General features: G+C 33.5%; 1 protein-coding gene across 42 annotated transcripts in view; it reads left to right on the top strand.

Annotated features, from left to right (window-relative positions):
* Positions 1 to 18,083, top strand: part of KIF21A (kinesin family member 21A) — a 189,222-nt gene that overhangs the window by 136,986 nt on the left and 34,153 nt on the right. For 22 of the 42 annotated variants that reach the window (XM_042246879.2, XM_042246898.2, XM_042246881.2 and 19 more), the window contains 14 exons: positions 763 to 880; positions 1,218 to 1,406; positions 1,844 to 2,043; positions 3,396 to 3,503; positions 6,858 to 6,926; positions 7,020 to 7,234; positions 7,378 to 7,531; positions 8,041 to 8,235; positions 8,647 to 8,748; positions 9,300 to 9,465; positions 9,940 to 9,960; positions 14,813 to 14,873; positions 15,242 to 15,296; positions 17,754 to 17,965. In XM_042246879.2, coding sequence (XP_042102813.1) covers positions 763 to 880; positions 1,218 to 1,406; positions 1,844 to 2,043; positions 3,396 to 3,503; positions 6,858 to 6,926; positions 7,020 to 7,234; positions 7,378 to 7,531; positions 8,041 to 8,235; positions 8,647 to 8,748; positions 9,300 to 9,465; positions 9,940 to 9,960; positions 14,813 to 14,873; positions 15,242 to 15,296; positions 17,754 to 17,965 — 1,865 coding nt within the window. The remainder of the gene's footprint in view (positions 1 to 762; positions 881 to 1,217; positions 1,407 to 1,843; positions 2,044 to 3,395; positions 3,504 to 6,857; positions 6,927 to 7,019; positions 7,235 to 7,377; positions 7,532 to 8,040; positions 8,236 to 8,646; positions 8,749 to 9,299; positions 9,466 to 9,939; positions 9,961 to 14,812; positions 14,874 to 15,241; positions 15,297 to 17,753; positions 17,966 to 18,083) is intronic. The other 20 variants (XM_042246882.2, XM_042246884.2, XM_042246889.2 and 17 more) reach the window with 1 other exon arrangement.

Consider the following 18,083-nt stretch of genomic DNA (forward strand, 5'->3'; position numbering starts at 1 on the left):
TGTTTGTTTTTCGATATTTATATTTAGCTTCATGAGCTCTTTGTATATTTTGGAGATTAATCCTTTGTCAATTGCTTCATTTGCAAATATTTTCTCCCATTCTGAAGGCTGTCTTTTTGTTTATGGTTTCCTTTGCTGTGTAAAAGTTTTTAAGTTTAGTTAGGTTTCATTTGTTTATTTTTGTTTTTGTCTTCATTAGTCTAGACAGTTGATTGAAAAAGATCTTGCTGTGATTTATGTCAGAGTGTTTTGCCTATATTTTTCTCTAAGTGTTTTATAGTATCTGGCCTTGCATTTAGGTTTTTAATCCATTTTGAATTTATATTTGTATATAGTGACAGAGAGTGTTCTAATTTCATTCTTTCACATGCTGCAGTCCAATTTTCCCAGCACCATTTATTGAAGAAACTGTCTTTTCCCCATTGTATATTCTTGCCTCCTTTGTCATAGATTAAGTGGCTATAAGTGTATGGGTTTATTTCTGAACTTCCCGTCCTGTTCCATTGATCTATATGTCTGTTTCTATGCCAGTACCATACCGTTTTGATGACTGTAGCTGTGTAGTATAGTCTGAAGTCAGGAAGCCTGATTCTTCCAGCTCTGTTCTTTCTTAAGATTACTTTGGGTATTCGAGGTCTTGTGTTTCCATACAAATTGTAAAATTTTTTTTCTAATTCTGTTGTGTAGTCTCTCTTAATGAGGTAATCAGTTTACTTTGCCAATATTGTGCTATTAATGGACACTTTTTACATCACATTTTAGGAAGAAAGTCAAGAAGTGAGTGATCATGAAGATGAGGAAGAGGAAGAGGAGGAGGAAGAAGATGACATTGAAGGGGGTGAAAGCTCTGATGAATCAGATTCTGAATCAGATGAAAAAGGTATTTGTCCTTTGGTGCAAGGACAAAAATTTATTTTGGGAAATTTGTTAAAACATGACTGAAAAATTTAAGCACTCTCCATCTCATCCTTGTATGCCCTCCAAGACTCATCTTTTATTGTAGTTAGTCATTATGTGACTTCCATTTTTATTTGGAACCAGTGGTATTTCTTGTCTTTGACCAATGTGAACACTCTTTATCTTGTTGCCACTTTTTTAGTTTTTGGTATACTCAGGATATTTTCCTTGCAGCTTTCAAGTGAATACTTGAAGTAGAGATGATTTTCATGCTTTGATTATAGCCTATCCAGTGTTTTTGTTTTTTTCTTTTATGCCAGCCAATTATCAAGCAGACTTAGCAAACATTACTTGTGAAATTGCAATCAAGCAAAAGCTGATTGATGAACTAGAAAATAGTCAGAAAAGACTGCAGACGCTGAAAAAACAGTATGAAGAGAAGCTAATGATGCTACAACATAAAATTCGGGACACACAGCTTGAAAGAGACCAAGTGCTTCAAAACTTAGGTAAGAATTATATTTAATTCAAATTAAAGTTCAGACTAAATTGTCACATTGGATTTTTATCTTATCTTCCTTTACAGGAAAAAAAATTATATTAGAAGTCACATTAAATGCTAATTTATCTGATTATGTTCAATATTACTGTTCATTTTGTTATTTCATGCTAGTATCTGTCTAGGCTATTTTTTTTTCCCCAAAGTTGTGGCTAATTGTTTTAATGCCTTGATTTATGCTGGGGATGTTTTTTAAATTAGAAAGATAAAAATTCAATGGCTGTTAAGTAAGAATCAATATTAAAAGAGAGAGTAATTAAAAGACACCCTGGCCTCCTGAGGTTTGTATTTGGGAAGTAGCTCTTCTCTAAGGTCATGAATTATAAATCTGTAAAATAAATATCTGTATCTCACAAAAACAAATACAAGTATTGTTTGGTCATTTAGGCTCAGTCGAATCTTACTCAGAAGAAAAGGCAAAAAAAGTTAGGTCTGAATATGAAAAGAAACTACAAGCCATGAATAAAGAACTGCAGAGACTTCAGGCAGCTCAGAAAGAGCATGCAAGGTTGCTTAAAAATCAGTCCCAATATGAAAAACAATTGAAGAAATTACAACAGGATGTGATGGAAATGAAGAAAACTAAGGTATTGATTATATTTTCAATTAATGTTTGATGGTAATATTTGTGTCATTTGGGACCAAAAAAAATTATTTTGGTTCTTTCTGTATTCCTTATTCTTTCTGTAACCTAGAAATGATGCACTTCCTTTGGCAGTTAGTAGTTGCTTCCTATAGTTATCCATTATTGGAGTCTTGCTTTGAAATGGCTGAAAATCATGTGGTCAGTAGGACTTCTCTGACTTTAATGGATATTTATCTTTATTTTCTTAAAACTGTTACACAGATTAGCAAAAGTAAAAATATTTCAAACATGCAAAAAGTCAGAGATAATAACAATGAACAATATATTCAGTGTCTAGTTTAAGGTATTAAATATTACAGATGTGTACAAAACCTCATATATATCCCTTCCTGATCATAGTCTCCTTTCCCTTAGAGGTAACAACTATCTTGAATTTGGTGGTTATTGTTCCCATGTATAAAAAACTGCACATTTTTTTCCCTTGACCAAAGAGAGTATGTGAATTTTTGTCTGTTATTGTTTTTGTTTTAGAATAGATTATTCCTAACATTTTGCCATGAAAATCAACGTAGTTTCCTTAAAATAGAAAGTATGGAAATGATCGAAAAAGTAGTTAGGTCATTATGTTGTATAGTTGCTGATGACAGCAAAAATAGCTAAAATAACAAGTGCTTACTATGTGCCAGGCACTGTTATAGGCACAGCGTGCATATAAACTCATTGAATTCTCAAAGGAATCCAATTCCATAGAAATATTACCTCCATTTTATACATTAGAAAACCAAAGCCTGGAATGGTTAAATAACTAGTTCAAGGTCACACAACTACTGATAATAAGTTAAATGCCAAAAACTTATTCTAGTAATAAAACATCTGGACATTGAATATAAAAAGCTTAGAACAGTAAGTAATTTGGTAGAAGTATTAATATGTTAAAAAGGGCTTCCCTGGTAGCTCAGAGGGTAAAGTGTCTACCTGCAATGTGGGAGACCTGGGTTCAATCCCTGGATCAGGAAGATCCCCTGGAGAAGGAAATGGCAACCTACTCCAGTACTCTTGCCTGAAAAATTCTGTGGATGAAGGAGCCTAGGAGGCTACAGTCCATGGGATTCCAAAGAGTCAGACTCGACTGAGCAACTTCACTGGTTCACTGAATTAATATGTTAGAAGTATTTTCAAAATATAAATACATTAATCTTACAAAAATAAGAACTGACCATTTAACATGTTGCAAAACTCCGCATTTTTTCTGGTTCAATATTCAGAATCCAGAGTATACATGCATACATATGATTTATTTAATGAATATCGTAAAAGGGTAATCACAGTAGATATATTTACCTAATATTTTAGGTTCGCTTAATGAAACAAATGAAAGAAGAACAAGAAAAAGCCCGATTGACAGAATCTAGAAGAAACAGAGAGATTGCTCAACTGAAAAAGGATCAACGTAAAAGAGATGTGAGTGGACTCAGTTATGTAAAAATACTGTACGTCAATAATTTGTTCAATAAATGAAGACTTTTTTGATAACTTTATGAAAAAGAGGGACAATAAAGCATTTTTATATGTGGCATTTATTATCGTATATAGATTATCAGAGAAGGCAATGGCACCCCACTCCAGTACTCTTGCCTGGCAAATCCCATGGATGGAGGAGCCTGGTAGGCTGTAGTCCATGGGGTCGCTAAGGGTCCGACACGACTGAGCGACTTCAATTTCACTTTTCGCTTTCATGCATTGGAGAAGGAAATGGCAACCCACTCCAGTGTTCTTGCCTGGAGAATCCCAGGGACGGGGGAGCCTGGTGGGCTGCCATCTATGGGGTCACACAGAGTCAGACACGACTGAAGCGACTTAGCAGCATAGTATGTAGATTATAGTAATTCAATATAAAAGCTTATGAAAAACAGTATAATATTCCTAAAAGTTTTACTGGAGGCTTATTTCCTAGATGATCAGATGGAAGAAAGTGGCAAATAATAACCGATTATTTCTGGGGAGACCAAGGAAGTAGTTGCAGTAAAATAGTGATTTTTAAGATGGTTCCAAAGACAGAGATTCTTATGAATGTTCCTTAACTAATAACCAGACTTCACTAGAAGAGACTTTACAAAGGGCTATACAAATGTTTGTATTCTTTGACCCAAGAATTATGTTTCCATGAACTCAGACTAAGCAAATAATTTAAACTAAGAAAAATTAGATTACAGTATGTTAAAATCTTCACTTTAGGTTATTTGTAGTAATGAAAAATGTAAAACCAACTAAGATATGTGACGGTAGGGGTAACAGTTAAATAAATTATAATTCATTCCATTTAATGAGTATTTATTCATCTGTTAACAATTAGGATTTGGAAACTGCATAGTAACATGAAAAATGGCTATGATTTAACACTAAGTATAGAGTAACATTTTATATATGAATGCTTATTTACAATGACAGAAAAATTTAAAAGATGCATATCAATATGCTAAATTCAGTTGTATTAAGATTATAGGTTCTAGTTGATTGGATTTTTTCTTTCCAAATTTTTGACAATATAGTTATTTATGACTTTTTTTTTTTTTAAAAAAGGAGCCATCACCTTCTTTACCACAATATCAATTAGGTTCCATTCCCTCCCCCCCACTTTTTCTAAATTCTCCCTAAATAAAACATGAATATACAAGATATTTTAGAAAACAGAAATCTGTTTTGTGAGCTAAAGATGAAATCAGGGAGCTAGAGAATGACTAATGAAATAGGAAAATAAATATGTTAGTCAGATGACTCCCATATTTATAACTATATGTATTTATTAATTTTCCCAAGATATTAGTGTATTTTAATAATCAGCCTATTTTATCATTTTTAATACCTGGTGATTTTAGATCTTGTTTATGTCAGTACATTGTTACTGAAATCAGGTGGAAGCACACTCTAGCATATGGTCTGTTCTTTTTTTTTCCTGCTTTTTAAAAAATTGATAAAACTCATATACCATAAAATTAAGTTTTAATTCAAGTATTTAGTATGTTCACAAATTTGTACAACAATCACCATTCCATAACATCTTCATCACTCTAAAAAGCAACCCCAGACCAATTAGCAATTACTCCCATTCCTCTCTTTCCCTGGCTCCTGACAGCAACTAATCTACTTCCTGCCTATGTATTTGCCTATTCTAGACATTTTATATACATGGAATCATATAATATGTAACCTTTTTTGTCTGGCTTCTTTCATTTAGTATATTTTGAAGGTTTATCCATATTATAGCATATATCAATAGTACATTTTTTTAAAATGACTATATGTACAGAGCACATTTTGCTAATCCATTCTTTAATTGTCGGGCATTTTGGTTGTTTTGACTTTTAGGCCATTTATTTCATTTTTAATGAAATTTTTGGATGACAGGCATGATTTCCTTACAGTGTATGCTACCTACTTCTTTATTACTAAGTTGGATACAACGATTAAACAACAGCATATGGTGTATAGAGAGATCAGTATTGAACAATTAATTCCCAGGACTGGACTTTTGAATTTTATCCACACATATGATGTCTCTTTTCTAGCTAATCATATAAAAAGCTACCATTTCAGACTTCTTGCTCTCTTTAATTTGTTGCTTTGTGTGCATATTCTACTCCTGTCTAAAGTGTTTCTTGTAATATTCAATTTGAATCCTTAGAGAACCAAATATGTTGCGTATGCTATACAAAAATTATGAATGAGCTTGAGATTTGATTTTTAATATGAAGAAATTAAATTTAGTAACAAGCTTGAAACTATAGGTTAATTTTAGTTTTAGATAGTTCATTAATTTAAAAAGATTTATTAGCTTTCCTTCCATGTCTATTATTGTATAGGCAAGGTGTCACAGTGATGACAGAGTCCTTTTCTCAATGAATTCCTGTCTGATAAGATAAGAATATATATAAACTTGAGATGAATCATCTGCTTGAATTTGGGATGCACAACATAGAGAGCTATTTGTTACATTACAGAGTTAAAGTCCTAGAAGAGATGTTTGTGATCAAATCCAACTCCAAACTTTGCCCATGATCACAGAGTTAAATAAATGACAGAACCAGAACATGTTTTATTTTTAGTCCAAAATTATTTCCTAAATTATATCCCTATAAAATGGCTTAAAATAATTAATAATCTTCTTTATCATATAGACTATCTAGAAACAAATTGGTAGCCAGTTAATTTTATTAACCAACATAGTATTTCCAAAGTTATTATAAAGTGCTAATACAATTAATATATGTTCTCTCTCTATTTAAGCCAGAGTTTATAATTATTGTATACCTTGTAAGGTACCTCTATTGAAAATATTCTAAACTGTGTTTCTTCCTGTTCATGCCTCAGCCAGCAACCAAAACAAAAATGAGATATTTGTGAAGTGTTTAGGAAGATACTTGCATATAGTAAGCCCTTTATTACTGCTGTGTTGTGTTTAGTCACTCAGTTATGTCTGAATCTTTGTGACCCCATGGACTGTAGCCCACCAGGCTCTTCTGTCCATGGGATTCTCCAGGCAAGAATACTAGAGTGTGTTGCCATGCCCTCTTCCAGAGGATCTTCCTGACCCAAGGATAGAACTTGTGTCTCTTTATGTCTCCTGCAGTGGGAGGTGGGTTCTTTAACTCTAGTGCCACCTGCGAAGTCCATAGTAATGGATGCAAGGTGATTATTAGCTCAGATGCTGCTGAGAATTCTTAGAGTTCTCAGTGAAATGGGACAGTAAAAATGAAGAGGTAAAAAGTATTTTATTTTTCAGTTTACTATTTTAACTTATTCAATATTATTTTATAGCATCAACTTAGACTTCTAGAAGCCCAAAAAAGAAACCAAGAAGTGGTTCTTCGTCGCAAAACAGAAGAGGCAAGTTGACCATTTGGAAGAAACATTCTGGCTTTGAAATAAATGATGTATTTCTATAGACTGAGAATGAGTCATTCTCCATTGCTATTTCAGGTTACAGCCCTTCGTCGGCAAGTAAGGCCCATGTCAGATAAAGTGGCTGGGAAAGTCACTCGGAAGTTGAGCTCATCTGATACTCCTGTTCAGGACACAGGTTCCAGTGCAGCTGCTGTAGAAACAGATGCATTAAGGGCTGGAGCCCAGCAAAAAATGAGAATTCCTGTGGCAAGAGTCCAGGCCTTACCTACACCCACAGCAAATGGAACCAGGTAAGCATGTTCTTCTGTTCCTACTGATGTAATCTTTCCATCACTGGATGTTGGACTTACATGAAAAACAGCTCATCATTTGGCGTCACATAATCAAACAAGCACATAAGTAACTATGTTTGTATGTTTTTATATGATTATAGAAAAAAATATCAAAGGAAAGGATTGACTGGCCGAGTGTTTACTTCTAGAACAGCTCGCATGAAGTGGCAGCTTCTTGAACGCAGGATCACAGACATCATCATGCAGAAAATGACTATTTCCAATATGGAGGCTGATATGAATAGGCTGCTCAAGGTGTGAAAAGTAGAAAGCAGATTTGCTCTCTCTTAGCTGTTTATTTTTTGTTTTCTACATGTGTTTGCTGGATAAATTGAATATTTGCCAAGCTGTGTTTTTTTGGGCAGTGGTGATTGCATTGTGTATGAATAGTGAACATCATTTTTTTTTTAATTGTAGTAAGAACAAATGCCATGAGCTCTGCCCTCTTAATATACATTTTAAAATGTATAGCACAGTGTTGTCAACTATAAGCACAGTGTTGTAAAGAATTCTATAACTTACTCATCTTATATAACTGAAACTTTATATCCACTGACCAGCAATTCCCCATTTCCTCTTCTTCTAAATCCCTGGTAACCACCATTCTATTTACTGCTTCTATGAGTTTGACTATTTAGATGCTTCCCAGAAGTGGGATCCTGGAGGATTTACCCCTTCTGTAACTCACTTATTTCATTTGGCATAAAGTTCTCAAGATCCAAGATGAACATAATTTCTTAAAGTCTAATCTGTTTTCTCAATAGCAACGGGAAGAACTCACAAAAAGACGAGAGAAACTTTCAAAGAGAAGGGAAAAGATAGTCAAGGAGAATGGAGAAGGAGATAAAAATGTGATTAACATCAATGAAGAGATGGAGTCATTAACTGCTAATATAGATTATATCAATGATAGCATTTCTGATTGTCAAGCCAATATCATGCAGATGGAAGAAGCAAAGGTTTGTAACTAAGAAAAAATGTTTAATGAGAAGTATTTTTATATTTTTGTCATTAAAAGCACCTTGAATTGTTATATGAAGGGATTTTTTAATCTATGATTTAATATAATTCTCAGCTTTTGCATGTATACCCTTCCTGCCTGCTTTCTATATTTCTCTGCTGATTGTGTGATGTTATTTATCATTAATAAAACATATATATTAATCCATCTTGAATTCTTAACTGCTTAAATGTTTTATCTTTTAAACTAGACCATATGTTTCTTAGAGTAGGGATTTTTTTATGCTTTTCTGAGAAATCTCATTAGCTAATCCAATAATATCAAATAAATGCATGAAGCAATAGGGTTTGTCTTCTGTTAAATACATTCAGCTCAAGGTAATGATACATCATATGTTGGTTTGATGCAGGAAGAAGGAGACACATTGGATGTCACTGCAGTCATTAATGCTTGCACACTTACAGAAGCCCGATACCTTCTAGATCACTTCCTGTCAATGGGCATCAATAAGGTAAGATCTAACTACGCCATTATTGAAAAACCTAAGCTTTTGTTAATTCATTACAGTTTTGTTTATCTTTTTCTAATGACCCTTTCCTTTGTAATAAGGAGGGAGATTATTTTACAATGAAAAGTGTTCCTTTTATCTTTCTCTAGAGTTAAGAAAAGTCAGCAGTATTTACATCAATTCCGTTAGCTTCGCATCTATTTTGCTTGTGTATTAGAACACGTAAACAACTTAATCATTTCTTTTTTGCTTTAACAAAGGAAAAGGTAAAAGAAAAATCTCTTAGTGTGCAAACAAACTCAGTGTTATAATTTTGATTTAATAATGATTCTTTACAACTCAAAAAGTCAGGAACAAATACAGTTGCACTCTCTTTATCTTAGGCAATTTCTGCTTAAATGTTAAAGATGATAATGTTAAAGATGATAATCAAGGTCTATCTAATGTCAAAGTCCGACATCATATGCATTTGCCATTTGATACAGATCTTCATGTAGTTGATTCTGTTTTGTGTGATCTAAGATACATTTTTTTTCTGCGGGGAAATGTTATAGGGTCTTCAGGCTGCCCAGAAAGAGGCTCAAATTAAAATACTTGAAGGTCGGCTTAAACAAACTGAAATAACCAGTGCTACACAAAACCAGCTCTTATTCCATATGTTGAAAGAGAAAGCAGAATTAAATCCTGAGCTAGATGCTTTACTAGGCCATGCTTTACAAGGTAATTTGGATTAAATTTTAGTTAAATAAATTGCATGGTAACTTTGCTCTTTGAGTATGCTGTACTCTACCTCTTCCCTCTATAGCTTGATTGAATAGATGCTGTATTTACTTATGCTTTTAATAATTATTCCTTTTTTAATTTGCATGTATAAATTTGGGGGGATGTAATTATTGTCATTACAGGAAATGATTAGTAACTTAAAAATACTTACTTAGCATTATTAAGCACATAATTTTTATGAATTAAAAAAGATCAACAATGTTTCTAAGTTCGTTGTTTAAATTATTAACCGTTTCATTACTTCATTCTGTATATCTGTCTTAAAAATAAATGTATAAGTGTTTGCTATGGCATCTATTCTACATATCTTATAAATGGTACATAATCTTGTTTTATGTGGGAGTTCTTAACATTGGATCTGTTTTGATTGGAGTATTGCTTTTTGTTTCCTTTTTGCTGTTATTTATACAGATCTAGATAGCGTACCATTAGGTAAGTATGTTTAGCTTTCTGTGTACACTACAGCTGCATGAATTACTAATTGTTCATGTACACTAATTGTGGTACATCTTATTTAAAACATTTTTATTGACAGCCAGCTGGTTTTTGCATGATCTTCTTTGAAATGTATCTGTGACCACAAACATACTAAGTCTTTTGTCTTACACATTTCTTGATTTTTAAATTCTTAGATGTTTAAAGAAGTATAGTTTTCTGTTTTATTATTTGAACTTCAGTTTTGGCTCTAGTTTCATAAGCCCCTCTTTCTGTTTCTTGTAGGAAAAAATAGGATATATATTCCTTTTTAGTTTTTAAATCTATCTATGCATTTGTCATTTTACCCTCATAAATATCTTTCTGTGTTATATATCTTTTATATATAATGTCTTTGGTTTATTTTTGATAGATTCTCAGTTATTCTTAAATTTTATAGAATTAAGTACATATATTTTAATATTTTAAGTTGAATAAAGCTATGCAAAGAATTTTACATGAATGGAATAAAATAATGTTTATAATTAATATGTTTGAGTTAGAAAGAGCTTAAGAGATACTTGAGTATTGAGATTTTCAACCTCTTGCCTCTACAACATTTATGTGAACTATGCTCACCCATGAATAATATCTGAGCTTCTCCTGGCAGATATATATATATATATATATATATATATATATATATATATATATATAAAAGATGAGGAGTATCAGGGTAATTTTATTGCTTGCAATTCTCCTGAATGATTATTTTTGAACAGTTTTTATTTAAAATTATTTCAAAATCTGATCCTAACTTTTTTTCCTAATCACACAGCTGTCCAAAGTTTTCTAAAATATTTTTCTTGAAGGAGAAGAATGTAGCTAAAAGATGAATGTAATTACCTCTCTGGGTCCTTAAACAGTCTATGAATCTGAATTTATTTTAAATGGTAGAATGTTACACAAATAAAATATTTGAGCTGTTTGGTATTATTAGATCTTTCTTAATTTGCCCTGTGTGTTAAATCTCAAAATATTATTTCCTTGAGATCAACTCAGTAATACAGATGTGAACTTTTAACCTGCTCAAGCTATAGCAAAGAGGTAGAAAAATTTTTGATTATATTAAAGAACCATGTTAAGGCTGCCAAAATTCCTGGAATATAATGAGAATTTTTGCTATTTCATATGTTATTAAGTATATTTCCTCTCCTCTTCCTCTTCACTCTCCATCCTTTTGTTCTTCCCACCCCCTCCTCTGCCTTTTCTTTGAGCTTCTTCATCTTAGTGGCTCAACTTGCCGTAATAAGTAAATTCTTATTTAAGTCTATTATCTCTTGTAACTTGGAAGAAAAAATCAATGCCCTCTTTGATGTCGTTTTGTGCAGAAAATATTACACTGTTATTTGATGAGTGTTGTTGCTTTTTCACAACTTTCAATTATCTATAGCTTAAAGAAGGGTCAAAACAGAGAAGAGGAACCCATTCAACTGATAACAACCTGTTACTCATGGCATAAATTTTCCCTAAGGCCATAATCTAGACCCAGAAGTGCTTGCAAGAAAAGCATAGACGGAGAAAAACATGGAAGTAAATACAGACAACCTAGATGGTCATATGTACCTTGCTTTAAAAAAAATTGTTTAATTTCAATTTATCTTGAGCTTTGGGCTGAGTGCTGGGATTCAGAGATAACTAAGATACAGAATCTTGCTCTCATGGACTATACCTTACTGAGAGTGACAGGGAAGAGACGAGATATGTACAGGGAGTTATGGGATCACAGAATGGGGCTACCTAAAAAACATGGAGGAGTTGATGAAGGCTTTCTGGAACCGGTAAAATTTGAGTTGAAACGTAAAGGAAGGAAAAGATTTAGCTAGGCAAGAGACAAGGTAGAAAGGGGCTAGGCAGAAGAGACACTCTTGGCAGGGAGCAAGGTAAAGCATGGACATTTAGCCACAACATTATATGTAGGAAGACTTCAAGCAGGTTGGTGCCCTAGAGCAACAAGTATGTGGCTTGGGATGATGAACATAAGGTTAGAGGCCAGTACTCCATGCTAATAGGTGTATCTTATTGTAGCCATTGAAGAACATCTTTATTTTCCCCCTTCTTATTCCTCTACCTTGTTTATGTTGTTCTTCCTAGGATCTTTCCCTACCTTTAGGGATTTGCTAGAAGATTCAAGGGGCTCAGCATACAATGGTATTCATGGTAAAGATTAATGAGAGCAATGTAGGAAAGATAAACAACAGTATTATAAAGGAAAAGATGCAGATGGAGTAAGGAAGAATCCATACCCAGGCTTTCTTATGCTCTTCCTTCCAGGAAGCATCACACAGGGTATACATTTCTCTCTGGAATGAAAGTGCAGCAACATGAATGCATTGTTCACATCCAGGGAATTCCATTAGACACTCAGCACCTGAGGTTTTTACTGGGTACTAGTCACATACATTCCTTTTATATAGTAGTACCAGAATTCCAGATTCTGGAAGGAAAGCAGGAATTCTCAGCATAAGCCATATTGTTTGCACAAATATCCTAGGTGTTACAAACTATATTAGTTAACTGGTGACTAGAGAAATTCTGAGAGCCAAGTTTCCAGATAACAAAGTCCAACTTTGCAAGAACGCCTTTCTAAGGATAGTAGTCTTGGGCTGCTATTGTTACCCAGTCCAGACTCCCTCTGATCGCTGCACAACAGACCAATTAACTAACAGATGAGATGTTGAGGCAAGGAATACGACTTTACTCAGAAATCTGGCTGACTGAGAAGATGGCAGACTAACCTCTCAAAATAATCGTCTTATATCAGGATCTGGGTGCCAGGTTCTTTTGTAGAACAGAAATGGGGAGAGGTGAGAAAATAAAGTGAAAAGACAATTAACCTTACAAACATCACCTGGAATGGCCAGTCTTGGGGAGGGGATATGTTAATTTCTTGCTTTCTATAGGCATCCACAGGTGGACAGGCTCCTGAATAAAGGCATTTTGGTTTAACATTCAAACAGAGGGGCAGGATTCCCTGAGGCAGGCCATTATGTATGGCATTAAGTATACTTTTAGTGAACAAAATCAACAGTAAGCAAAGGTTAAGGTAAAATAAACAGATCTAATGTGGAGTCATAATTGACTCTTCCCTGAAACACTATGTCAACTCTTCTCCATAATAACTGTTTGGTTAGCTTCTAGTGACGTGAGATTATGCAACTATGTACTGATATGGATGCCTTTAAGACATTTTGGAGTTTTAAATCTCACTGCTTTTAGCTTTAATGCTTAACGATGAGAAAAGAAGCTGGCACTGGGCTGGAATTATGTTCTTAAGAGTTGAAAGTAGAGCAGTGAGATGATGGCATATCCTGCTGCCCAGATGGATATAGTGCCACAGACAAAGCTCAGTCTTGAAGAGGTGTGTGATTTGGTGAATGCCTCGGTGAAGGGCTCTATCTTCTGGCTAGGTTAGTTATGCCAAACTGTAATCATCTCTAAATAAAGCATACACGCATATGCGGGAGCTAAATAGTTTTTACTAAGCACTTATATGATGTTTGATTTTCTAGCTGGTTTCATCATTCCCTACAAGAAAATTACAGTTAATCTTAGCCTGCTTTTATGTATGGGAAAATAAAGACTAGATTTGTCATTTCTTTCTATTTCTGTGTTATTAACTAATTCAGTTACATTAGCACTCAGTATCCTGTCTGTGAAGCACATCCTCCAGCCTTTAAGTATGGGCTTTGAGATACACATTGCCCTAAAGACCACCATTTTCCTCATTTCAAAAAGTAAACTCCTTTTTTGTGGGTCCTATGAGATGGGCTCCATTTTAGATAATGCTATCATTTATTACAGAATCTCTATCCAGTTGTCTGCTAAACAGTGAGGAAGAATGGGAGCATCTGAGAAAGGAATTAAGAATATGACTTATGAGCATAATACACCTGTATGATATAAAAGTAAAAGTTAAAGGAGATTAATCCTACATATTTAAATTAACATATATTGTTGAAAATATTGCCTTTAGTTTTGTGAAGTGGCTTTATAATAAATTGTATAAGTTTTGAAAATTTGCACCTGTGTTAGGGGCTCACTGATATTTTAAATTATTTACTTTAAGTGAATGTTTTATTTACTGACTTCCTACTAGTTTTATATGTTTGCCCTTTTCTCTCTTTTCATCAGTGTGCTACTGTTCTGAAATAGCAGTGGTTTGTTTGTATTTATTTATAAAACTATTGCATGGAAACCTGTAGTTTTAGTCTTTTATGTACATGTGAATGAGCTGCATGCTGATGTGTAACTTCGGAATACCTTCACACACACATACTCTCGTTCTACTTGAAAACAAAAATAAAAATAGAAGACAATCTATAAGTACATTGGAATACTGATAAAATACAACGTATATGTTTACACTTATGTATTTTTTGATGTTGCCTCAGTAGATTAAAAGGAGCTTGTGCAGTATTTACTTTAATCTTTCATGTTTTACTCAGTGGTTTTTCATACATGGAATAAATGGATGGTGTGGGATAAATACATACTCTGAAAATATATTTAAATAGTTACACATAGTCAGATAAATACATGATCTCATTTCCATCCTGTGAACACTGTTCTTCCTTATTTTATCATTCAACTCACGGTTTTCCTATCTTAAACACAGTTTTCTCATCCTAGGACATATAATAAAAAGAGTTTCTTAGATTTTTTTTTTTTACATTTCTATTTTGACTCAGTTACTGAAACCAAAGTGCCCATGTTGAGAGACCTCAGACTGGTGTTTATTATAGCATAGGCATACAATCATTCAAAGTGTGACATGGATAATGCTTACATTTTGGACTTTTTTTTTTAGAAAATGTAGAGGACAGCACTGATGAGGATGTACCTTTAAACAGCCCAGGATCAGAAGGAAGGTAAGAGAACCTTTAGAAACTTAATGAGTTGACTTGTTTCTGTAATATTTTTAATAATTTTATCTTGTTGAATCAATTAACATAAAACAAATAATTTTATATTTTATGGCTAAGTGAAGAACAGTAGAAATAGTAATATGGAAGCCAAACTAAGTAATGCTTAACCATCAAAAATTTTAAAATAAAATACTGAGATATTTAAGGAAGGAAAATGAACTATTTTGATTAGTTTATTTTTATTTTAAATTTGTCTTTCTGTGTTTTCCATAAGCTTATAAATTTTTTCCATACTTAAACTCATTTGAAGTCATATAGTTTCCTATATTGTTTCCTTTTATACATATGATTAATTATTTTTTTGCACACAGCTCACTGTCTTCAGACCTTATGAAGCTTTGTGGTGAAGTGAAACCAAAAAGCAAGGTAAGAATAGAAAATACCAGGTAAACATTTTTTCTGATGTTCTTTATTATCACTATTAAATGCATAGGCCTTGGGCATAGGCAAAGATTTCATATGATAGAAATTTAGTTCTTTATCATATTCTCCCTTGTAAAAAATTTATATTGACAAATTTCTCCTCTGCGGAACTTGTTATTTACTATATTCTTGTACTTTTTCCGTTAGGCAAGATATGATTATGGAGAACAATGCTTAAAATAATTTAGAATGACAGGAGATTTTTGAAATTTTAACATTCTAATATGTTGCTAAGTTTCTCATTTATTTTAACATATCTTGAGATGGTTTGAATAAGCCAACTCTTAATCATCATATTGTATTAAAAATTGAGCCTATAATGCATATTTGTAAAGCTTAAAAAAAATAAAGTGTACATGCTGTTACAGGTGTGAGAAACAACATGGTATATTTCAGATTGCATGTTGATAGCATTTGTTACTAGATGAGTTAACTATCCATTTTAAGATGCTTGAAAACAAAGAATTCTTACAGTGCTTAGTGAATATTTGTTGGATGAATGGATGAAATCAAGACCTGAAAGAATAGTACTGTACTAATGCACAGGATGGATATAAGGCCTGCAGTGGTTAGCCAGGTAATATAGATAAATAATTTGGCTAGATATAAGATAATTAACAGGAATCATTATGATTACCTGAGGTGGACATGGCCCATCTAAAGCAAATAGGCATCACTAACTAATGCTTATTTTTGCCGTCATGGAATATGGCCCTAAGACTACCAGATCCTTAACTCTTTAAAGAGTAGCTTTAAATATAGATTTTAATGGAGAATTTCCTTCTCTTTAAAATACTGAGCTAGCCAATTGAAAAACATCTCCAGGCTTTATATATGGTCCTTGAACTACCAGTTTGGTGCCATGTGGTTTGAGTTTGATTATTCTAAATGACCAGAAATTACCCAATCTCAAAGAAAACATTCTAATATAGTTTGGATTGAGTCTTAACGTGAAGGAGAGAATCTCTTAAGGTAACTTGGTCTTTCAGGCCCTGTGAAATCCAGAGAGAGATGTGAAGTGGTAACCTGAAGGTTATCTCCTTAAAAAAACCACTGTGATTAGGAATTCCCATGAAAATGATTCAGTTGGCAATAGGGAAAACTGATACAGTGAAAAGCTGGCCTATAAGGCTTCCTTTTTCCAAGTTTTCTAGTAATATCTATCACTCCTTTTGTACTGCATGGATGCCTAGTGTTAGTCACTCAGTCATGTCTGACTCTTTGTGACCCCATGGACTGTAGCCTTCCAGGCTTCTCTGTCCATGAAATTCTCCAGGCAAGAACACTGGAGTGAGTAGCCATTTCCTTCTCCAGAGGATCTTCCTGACCTAGGGATCAAACCCCGGTCTCCTGCATTGCAGGCAGATTCTTTACTGTCTGAGCCACTAGGGAAGCCCATAGATGCCTAAAAGGATTGAATATTGTTCATTTTTCACTCATTAAAGAAATGAAATTGATTATATATCTTAAATAGACTTGTACCAGCACTACATTAAATGCAAGCCATATAAAGTTGAATAAAACAGGGTGTATACCATTTAGAGGTTTATGATCTGGTAAACACTTTGATTATCTTTTAATATATTAGTGATAATAGCCAGCTCTAAGTATTAACAACAAGGTAGTCTCTTTGTTTTTTTTAGGAGTATGGAAGGGAGTGCTTAAATAAAATAACCTTCACCTGCCTTACCATGATGCCAAAAACTGATATGGGCTGGTGTTGGATATCCATCAGGGAGATTAAACAGCCAGTTAGGGCATCAGGGGAGCAGGGTCATAAAAATAGAGAAACAGATGTAAAAATTGATATGTAAAATTTAAATTTATATTAATAAATTTATATATTATATAATATATATTAAAATGTATATTAAATAAGTCATCTAAGCCTGGGAAAGAACAGAATTTAGTTGAATGCCAGTGCAACTATCTTTTGGTTTAATTTCTTTATTCCTTCTTTTTTTTTTTTTCCTAAAATGATATAACGAGAAAGCTGGCCATTAGTATCAGGATAACATAATAATATTGAGGCAGACTGTGGTTTTGAATCTGACTTTGCCATTTACTAGCTGTTTGACTTTGGACTGAGCTATCCTGTGCTTTAATTCTCTCATGTTGTGAATTGGGATAATAATAGTATATACTAATATAGTAAATTATTTAGAATTTCTGGCATACAATAAGTATAATACAAACATTAGCTATTATTATGACCTCTAAAGTTCTCAGCTGGCTGTATCTCTGGCTTGTCACTATCTTACATATTGTGTTCGACACACTTGCTAAGAAAGACACGCTGAATGTTTTACCTATTTCAAACTAATATTAAATCTCTATTGCCTAATCATCTTCTCTGCAGAAGTTTGCATATGATTGCTTTTCCTTCCCTTCTCTGACTAGGCCCGAAGGAGAACCACCACTCAAATGGAATTGCTGTATGCAGATAGCAGTGAACTAGCTTCAGACACTAGTACAGGAGATGCCTCCTTGCCTGGCCCTCTTACACCTGTTGCAGAAGGGCAAGAGATTGGAATGAATACAGAGCCAAGTACTTCTGCTAGGGAAAAAGAGCTCCCTCCCCCATCTGGCTTCCCTTCTAAGATAGGCAGCATGTAAGTCTGGTCCAGCTACACTAACTTCCTTTCTTTTGCCTTTTCTTTAAAAAAAAAATATATATATATATATATATTATGCATGTTACTAATTTCTTATTTCTATTTTTAAAAACTT

Source organism: Ovis aries, chromosome 3 (assembly GCF_016772045.2).
Source record: "Ovis aries strain OAR_USU_Benz2616 breed Rambouillet chromosome 3, ARS-UI_Ramb_v3.0, whole genome shotgun sequence".
NCBI lineage: Eukaryota > Metazoa > Chordata > Mammalia > Artiodactyla > Bovidae > Ovis > Ovis aries.